The sequence below is a fragment of the Nematolebias whitei genome, chromosome 5 (assembly GCF_014905685.2).
Source record: "Nematolebias whitei isolate Nwh7 chromosome 5, NemWhi1, whole genome shotgun sequence".
Classification (NCBI taxonomy): domain Eukaryota; kingdom Metazoa; phylum Chordata; class Actinopteri; order Cyprinodontiformes; family Rivulidae; genus Nematolebias; species Nematolebias whitei.
The window spans coordinates 5,111,624-5,120,849 of record NC_056502.1 but is presented as its reverse complement, the minus strand read 5'-3'; the positions used below and the strand labels follow the sequence as shown (position 1 = coordinate 5,120,849).

The 9,226-nt window shown below is 40.4% G+C and overlaps 1 protein-coding gene across 1 annotated transcript in view; it reads right to left on the bottom strand.

Annotated features, from left to right (window-relative positions):
- The window catches only part of otud7b (OTU deubiquitinase 7B), a 13,657-nt gene extending 4,857 nt beyond the window's left edge, over window positions 1-8,800 (bottom strand). The window contains exons 1-8 of the mRNA XM_037676718.1: window positions 8,716-8,800; window positions 7,353-7,523; window positions 7,041-7,271; window positions 4,924-5,025; window positions 4,654-4,781; window positions 3,094-3,200; window positions 1,515-1,642; window positions 354-503 (exon numbers count right to left, since the gene is read on the bottom strand). Of these exons, the coding sequence (XP_037532646.1) occupies window positions 354-503; window positions 1,515-1,642; window positions 3,094-3,200; window positions 4,654-4,781; window positions 4,924-5,025; window positions 7,041-7,271; window positions 7,353-7,523; window positions 8,716-8,800 (1,102 nt within the window). The remainder of the gene's footprint in view (window positions 1-353; window positions 504-1,514; window positions 1,643-3,093; window positions 3,201-4,653; window positions 4,782-4,923; window positions 5,026-7,040; window positions 7,272-7,352; window positions 7,524-8,715) is intronic.
- Window positions 8,801-9,226: the final 426 nt, after the last annotated feature.

Here is a 9,226-nt window from a genome sequence, read left to right as displayed (position 1 = left end):
TTTCAAAAACTCAAAGTTTGTTTTCTCAGTTATCCAGGTATATAACAGGAAACGTTTCTTTTTAACAAAAAAACGAAGTCCAGATGACATGATTCAACCTTTTTTGTTGTTATATACCTGGATAACTGAGAAAACAAACTTTGAGTTAAAGAAAAGAAAGTTTTAAAGCCTTTTGTTTCGATTCTTAAATTAACCACTTGGCATTTCAGAAGAATCCCCATCAGGTAAACAAACCAAGCGATAAGTTACAAAGTGAGTTTTTTATTTTAACAATTAAAAAACTGTTTTTTCCTCCTCCTGAGAATAACTTTGATCAGGACTTGATGAAGCTGGAGGCCGATTCAAAGTCTCACCTTGATCTTTGGAGCCGTCCTTCTGCTCCATGGAGACGAGGGCAGAGAAGTGCGCCTGATCGTACGCCAGGACCAGGGGGGAGCGGTGGCACTTGGCAGCCGGCACCTCCAGCGGTAGGTAGATGCCTCCAAATGGAATGGGAGCAAAGGCTAGAGAGAGTCGGGCATGTTTTTTATTATTCAAAGCAATGACCTCTGCACCGTTTCCTTAACAAGAAAGGACTTTATGTCAAAAACAGCCTTAATTAAACAATGGAGAATCAGGAATATAATGTTGCAGAAAAGACTGAAAACGAGTGAAAAACATCCACTTCTTTAAAAGAGTTACAAGAAACATCTGGCTGCTTGGAGGTAGAATGTGAAGAAAACTGGGCCTGAGCTTCCTACACATTTTCCTTTTATGAAACTCATAATTTTCCAGTCACAAAATCTAAGATTAGTTTTCAAACTTCTGACATGAAAGGTGAGTAAATTCACATTTTATCTCCACGCTGAAACTGTTTTATTGCTGGGGCGCTTCAAACACCGTTCAAACAACAATTTTCACATTTAGTTTAAGTAGCAGTGTCTAAGACTATTTTTATATGAAATGTTTAGTTGGTAAAACTGTCTAACGTGAATTAAAAAAAATATATATTTTAGTTTTTAGTCCAGACTACGTGGTTACTGAGAAGTTGCAAACATTTGGCTAATGATCTGCGGTCAGTTGATCACACCGGGTCTTAGCATTAGAATCAACCCGTGGTTCACGACTTATCAAGAGACATCAGATGAGTCTGCATGCACGCATGGATTAGTCAGTAAAAACCAACAACACCGACACCTGCACGTTAAGGCTGGAAGTGGTCGATGGCCAAAGGCTGCAACAAAATGACTATATCAGTTTTAAAACCATCGTTTCAACTGAAGCAAATGTTCTCGTTTCTTCATAATGAAAACAAAATGTGTTTATGTAGTTGAACTTTAGTTTCCTGCAGCAACTAAAATGAGTCGCCCACTACGTAGGAAAAGATTTGACCCTGTTTTATTTTAATAGATGGGTTCTGTCCACATAATAAAACACAAGCAAGTCACTCAGAACAGAAGGTCATCCAATTATCTGATGTCTTTTAAACATGGACACGTCACATTACACGGTGGACCAGCTCCTGGCATATTCACCTTCTCCTCCCGAGTCCCTCAGCATGGTGTCTGCCACCACAACGATGGGCCTTCTGAGGACGTGAGCCAAGACGAAGACATGAAACTCCTCCAAACTCTCATAAACCGGCTCGTCAGAGGACTCGGCTCTGAAGACAGACAGAAGAACTTGTTTCAAGGAACTCCCTGCAAACTACAGAATCCAACATAACGTTACCTTGAACTATATTAAATGATTTAAAAAGCTACTCCCGAGAGATTTCCAGAAACATCGAGACGCAGTTCTGAAATGCAGCTACGAAAAATGTGGCTGATTCAAACCATGATTTGATTCACGGCCTTCAACTACACTGGGCTGGCTGTGGTTTGTGTAGAGAAACAAATATGGAGTAACTGGCCAACCGTTGGGACGTTTAGAGGGAAACAAGAGTGGATCTGCTGCTAAACGCCAAAGAGAAAAAACAAGGACGTAAACGGACCCTGACCTTCAAACGGCTCCTTCATGGACGGCAACATTGCTGCCCTGTTTTCTCTCACTTCGGCTGATTTTGTGGGTAAACTAATGCACATGTTAAGATGGCAGCCAATCTTGCTTGAAAATATTTAATTTCAGCACACGTCAACCACTGATATGAGTAAAAAAGTTGCCCAGATTTAGTTTCTTACTTTATTTATTATTTTTTGGACAGTCTTCACAAGTACCATATTTTTCGCCCTATAAGTCACAGTTATTTTGCATAATTTACATTCCCAAGTGACTTATTAATTTCTTTTTCCATATTTATAAACCAATTTTTGGCTGAGATATGACCGTTTTCATTCATTCTGACATTGAAAATATTGAACACTACCACTTTCAGCCACTAGATGGCACTGCAAGCAGTATGGCAAACCGTTGTGTTATGTAACAGGTAAAAGTGGCTATTAATGCGACAATCGGCTTGCCACGCCTGGCATCTTCGTCCAGCTCTGGGATCGTGCCTGGAGCAACCGTCACTTCATTCAACCTTTATTTAGACAGGTAAATCCCATTAAGCCCCGAGGACTCATTTACAAGAGAGACCTGAATTTGACCATTGAAGTGCATTTATTAAGTAAAAGTTCAACTGAGGCACACCTTTGCTATAATGTCGAGCAAAAAAATAATTGTTTTTAAGTGTTAATCTTGTTACATTCTTGTTAAAGTCCTCCCGTGGCCACCATTTGACAGCCAGTCAATTTTTGTTACAACACCGGCTCGCCCACATTTACGGGTTGTCAGCGGTGATGCATAAAACATGCAACGTATTTATGTTGTTTTCCACTTTATAAGACATATTTGGACTGATGCGACTTATAGGGCGGTGCGACGCTTACGGCGAAAAATACGGTAGCTTTAAACTGGAGCAAAGCAAGATCAGCGTACAGGAGATTTCTGACACTTTAGAGTCAAAATAAAATGGTATGTAATGGAAGGATGCTTCCATTCTGCTTGACACGTGAATAACAAACAAACGACGAGCGGTCACTCACATCCGACTCGTTTGTTCGTGGAAAAAAACAAGGCTGTGACGACGTGTTGTGCGTTAACAGTCGCTGCATTGTCGGAGCCAGACCTTACCCGTTGGTGCCGTTGGTGCTGTAGTGGATTCTTGGCTCGCTCGAGGCCAGCTTCAACAGTTCGTTCCACTCTTTCTGCCACTCCTCCTCTGTGTACACCAGACCAGACTGAGGAGGAGAGGAAAGGCGCATGCAGCCATTTAGAGCGGCAGTGTCAAATGTCACAAAAACATGCGCTCTTTGTGGCGTCTTACCACGAAGCTACAATCAAGCCCAGAGCCTCTGAAAACTCTGTGCTGTTCATGCAGCAGCAACAGAACCAAACGGAAAATGCATCCAACACTTCAAGTCGTGGTTTATTTCTCCAAAAAATATAAAACTTAACAGTCACAGCTTCACATTAAAAGTTTCCCCGTTGCAAACACACTCCTCTGACTAATCTACCGGAGCTGTTCCGCTTTCAGAAATGTGCTCGAGGCCACTTCAGGTGTGGCTGAAGAACGAGTGAATATTAAACAGTTATTCGTGTGGCATCTCCCCTGTGGGCGTCTGCACGTCGTCTGCCACCACATCAACACACGCGCACACACAAACATGCTTGCCGTGCGACAAAGCTCGCTTTCATGAGAACAAAATGCATTTTGTTCGGTTCAAAAAAAGCCTCTTTTTGTTTTGAGGTGCAGCAGAGTACACAGCTCTGTACGAGCTCTTTAAAACCAGATCATGAACATCTGAATATAGATGTTAAAGTTCAACATTATCAGTTCATTTGATACGGCCATTAACATACTTGTGTAGAAAGTGGAAAATATTTACTCACTACGAATACTTAAAATAAGACAAGCGATCCGATTAATTATACACGACAGAAACATTAACTTTAGTCTAACTCAGCAGCTCGTCTTTATACTGAATATTAATTCTGACACACGTTTTTATTCTAATGTACAAAAAATGAACTGAGCTCAATGCATTTTTATGTCTTAGTGAAGTATTGTTTGCCACCTAAAGGAAGCGAATATCTTAAATAAGTAATTTTAACCTGTCTGTCAGACTGTCGGACCTTTGTTTGGAGAAATAATGCTTCTGTTTGACAGAACTGACGAGCTGATCTGTCTAAAGAACAAACCAAAGACCAAACTGGGTTTCTACAGCCTCAAAACATTTTCCTTAAAAATCCTTAAATCTTCTGTTATTTATATGTAATTTTGTAGTTATTTGCCTGCAGAAATAACAAGAGTTAGATGTAGCATCCAAATGTCACATCCTGCAGGAATATCTTAATATTTCAGCCTAATACTTGTGTAATGTGAAACTAACAGCGGAGTAAAGGGTTAAAAAAAGGGTTTGTATGAACCCGGAGACTATTTTGAAGACTGAAGCCGTTTTACAATGACAGTATTCCACTTTGTTTGTTCATTAGCTGATGAGTTCTGTCGGACTTTAACTCCATTTCTTCAAACTGAGGCCAACGGAGAAGCTTTGTACAACAGGTAAGATATTGACTATTTGTATATTTTACACAGAAACCCTTCAAAATGGCCAAGATGTCGTTTTAACTTGACGAGAAGCTTCAACCTGATAACACAGCTGGTAGAAAAGTGCAGCTTGTGTGACGGACCTCTTTGTTCTGTTGGGTCTGCTGCCACCTCCACCTGCGCTTCAGCGCCTCCCTCTCCAAGCCGTGATCCATGAGAGCGTACAAAGACTTCCGCAGCATCAAGTCGCGGTCGTGGAAACCCCACATACCTGAAGCAGGACGCACAAACAGAGTAAAAACACAGAAAAATGTTCAAGATGAAAGACCGAAGAAATGCCGGAATGTTCTCATTTTCTAAACGCGCGTCCTAAGAGAGCCGACAAACAGAACGTGAACCTGTCTGAAACTCACCGAGCGAGGCTGCGTGCAGCAAACAGTTTCCATCTCCACTTGTTGCCAGAGGCAGCAGACTCTGACAGTTTGGAACAACTTTCGTCCACCAGTTTAGTCGCCCTGCAGGCAGACAGAAAAAAATCCCCGTGAGTCTGTTGTTTGATGATTAAGGCAGGATGTTAACAGTTTGAACAGTGGGGCAGAAGAAGCAGAACATGGAGTCCATGACTGTTTTGGTGTTTGTAATTTTTAGACTTTCAAAAACATTTGAATTTATAAACATTTTCCCCCAAAACAATACGGTCAGATTTCTTCAGTTTCGTTAAAAAATTTAAATCCACTTCGACGAACTGATTTGTTTTTGTTGTCTTATGCTAATTTTAACTACCGGTAGCCTTTTGATACTTTTAGCCTTTAGCAAGTGGCTAGCTACCTTTATATTATTTATTTATATTACTTTATATTATTATTATTATATTTGCTCATTTTAGCTTTTTGGCTAGTAAATAATGAATCTTCTTAATACATCAAACTTGCTCATGGAGTTCCTCAGGGTTCAGTGCTTGGACCACTACTCTTTATCTTATATAAGCTTCCATTAGGTAAAGTTATTAAATAACATGGGATACATTTTCATTGTTATGCTGAAGATACACAGTTTTATTTGTCCAAGAAACCCAATGAATCCAGTCAGCTACTTAGACTACAAGCACGTCTTAAAGACATAAAAACCTGGACGACCCTAAATATTCTGCTCTTAAACTCAGACAAGACAGAGGTTTTGGTTTTTGGACCTGAGCATCTTGGGAATAAATTTTGCCGTCTTTCATTTTCTCTGGATGACATTAATTTGGCCTGCAGTTCTAAAGTTAAAAACCTTGGTGTTATTTGTGATCAGGACATGTCTTTCAACCCCTACATTAAAAACGTTACCAGAACTGCTTTCTTCCAGCTGCGTGATATCAATAAAATTGGAAACGTCTTGTATAAAATAATGATGCAGAAAAACTGGTCCATTCATCCATTCATTCACAGTGTTCGTGCATAAATGCAATTTCTACCACTTAAAACTATTTTTGCTAAACTGGGTGATTTTTCTGTTATTGTACAAGTCTTTAAATTTCTCTTATTTTGAAATCAATGTTATCAAGAAGATTTTGCACAAAGTGTAAAACAGTAGACACTTTGGGACCAGTTCATGAGTTCCACTGATGCTTTTCATACAGGTGAACAATTATAAAGGTTCAAAAATGAATTCAGTGATGCGTTTTCAAATGTTTGACAAAAATTTAAATTGACATGCATTTATATTTTTTCATTCCTTTATGGGAGAGGGAGAAAATAAACATATGGTGGAACTTTAGACTCCAAACAAGTCTGAGCACAGTTTTTGAATCCAAACAGAAACGTTCCTCTGCCCACGCGCCTCTCGTTACCAACTCCACCCCACATGCACGGTCTTACAGAAACTGTATTCATTGCTTTTAATATTTATTCATATATCTAATAATACATCATACCATATCGCTTCTAGCTAGTTAATATGTACTAATGATGCCTCTATTATTCTGACAACGACATGTGTTGGTCATATTGTGGAACTGCCGTTAGTTTATTAAGTTAAATTTGTTCTGCAAACAGATTTAAAGAGATAATCCTGTTTGATTAAATTCATTTCTGTTTCTGAGGTTCTTCTGAATGTAACAAAGTTCGGCACAAGTCCTCTGGAAGTTATAAAATGATAAAGATGTGACCTCAAATGTAATAAAATAGATCAGATTAGCTGATTAACCTAAATTAGATTAGATTTCATCAGGTTCCTAACATACATACAAATAACCCAAACACAGATGTTTTTATTTGCAGTCTATAAAAGCTGTGAGTTTTTACTAACATCTAGATTAAATATTGTTCAAATGTTTAGGTATTCAGTTTAATCAGCCTCAATAAATGTAACAATTAAATGTTAAACAAGAATAATGAGGTATTGAGTCCATTTTCTCTTCTCAGAACTTGTTTAGGCTGCAGCAGGTTGAAGACTACATGAAAATATTCACATGGATTTACTCTCTTTTGGAAAACTCAACCAGTCGGTGGTTAAGAACAGGTGAAAGTTGGTTTTCAGTTGTGCTAACCAGCATTCTCCAACGCCACCATCATGGACTGCTCGATCAGGTCCCTCTCGATGAAGGTCCTGAAGTCGTCTCGGTACACAGTGAGGTCCGGCAGTTGGAAAGTGCACAGCGGCGTGTCCAGGAGCGGCTCGTTGCTGCTTCCACCCGTGCTCGAGACGTGAGAGCGGGCCAACGACACGATGGTCGAACTGGCGTGAGAGATGCCGCGGGACAGACGCTTTTCTGTGGCTGCTGAGAGACAAAGGAACAAAGATTTGTTGTGGTTTGTAACACCACGGATGCAAAGGGTGCATGACAAACTGCCGGCCTCACCTTGCACCACTTCGTCTTGGCGGTGCAGTATCGGCCGCCCGACCCTGGCCATCTCTTTCTCCAGCGGCTGACACGTCCTCTCTTCTGGGAACGAATACGCCAGGTTGCTGGCGTGCACCTGTCGCAGCTGCTCAAAGTCACTGAGCGCAGCAGTAAAATCCCAGTTTTTGCCTACAGAGACAGAAGGAAGAAGATATCCATCACCCAGACCGACACGGCAGCCTGAATTTGTTTTCTGTGTCAAGCAAATGACACATCCTTATTGAGTTTAAATATTTACCACAAGGCAATGCAACTTAGGCTCTCTTATCTAATGCAAAGGCCACCGGCACATTCCATCACTTGGGTAAATATCTGAGTTTGCTGCTGCTGCATTACAGCCCACATTTCTATCTGCAACTTGCTCTGCTGCTAGGCAACAGAGGCCACGTTAACTCCAGCTTTACATCGTCTCGCTTTTTTAGGCCAATTAACAGTAACGAGACCAAAGTGTCGCCAGTATCAACTTTACACCCTTAACCCATTCCTTCCCATGAGTTGTTAGAGGAATGGAATACAAACAAAAAGACTAAAATGTTGAATATTACAATAGGTGTGCTTCTAAAACTTTTCTTTATAAATCACCTGCTTAAAACAAGTCATGTTTGATTAAACCAGAGCTCCATATTTCAGGTTTGTACTGCTACAGGACCGTACTTTTTGGCCTATAAGTTGCATTTTGTTGCATAATTTGCATGCCCTACGACTTATATGCCGAAGTGACGTATTTATGGATTTTTTTCTCATATTTATAAACAAATTTTTGTCTGCGATATGATCGTTTTCATTCAATCTGACTGAAAATATTGAGCACTACCATTTTCAGCCACTAGATGGCACTGGAGTTGTATGGCATGCCATTGTGTCATGTAAAAGGTAAAAAGTGGCTATTAATGACACAATCGGCTTGTCTTCCACCTTCATCCAGCTTTATTGGAGCAACCGTGAAATCGGCTTCATGTCACTGAGCTGCTCCGGCGAAATGAAGCTGATTTGATCATAAAGTGCATTTATTAAGGAAAAGTTCAACTGAGACAACTTTACTATAATTTCAAGCAAACAAATAATTGTTTTTAAGTGTTAATCTTGTTAAATTCTTGTTAAAGTCCTCCCGTGCACGTTCCCGCGACCGCCATCTGGTAGCCAATCGTTTTTTGGCACAACACCGGCCCACATTTCCGGGTTGTCAGCGGTGACACATAATAAATGCAACGTATACGGCAAAGTGACGCATTTATAGAATTTTCTGCTTTATTAGACATATTTGGACTGTTGCGACTTATAGGGCGATGCGACGTGTACGGTGGAAAATACGGAAACTCACCCTCCAGCAGATCTCTGGCCAATCCTGGTTCGGCACCAGTAGAACGGACAAAGTCGGACAGGACTGCGTCCATGTCCACGGTCATGTGATCATGAATTCACAAGGTGGATGGCTGCATCCGGGCATAAAAACTAACTAACAAACATACAAACAAAAAAAGATGCAAAAACAAACAAACACTCTGCTCTCCACAACCGGACAGCAGGCGAGGGGGTGGAGCGGTCCTCCGGTGTGAGCTACTCAACCAACCACACCTAGAAAAAAAGAAGGAAAAGAGAAATTAAACTTAGAAACATGAGCACATGCGAAGATGAAACATTAACAATAATATGACAGGAACAATAAAGAGGACATAAACTCTGGGTCAAACTATTTTTAAGCAGTCTGTCGTCAGGCTGCTTTTGAACGTGAATGATTTTGCTGTCAGTTGTCCTGCAAGTCGCTACAAACAGCTTTAAATTAAAACAAAAGGCTCCAAATGATGATGCAAAGTGTCTGCATTAAATTCAAG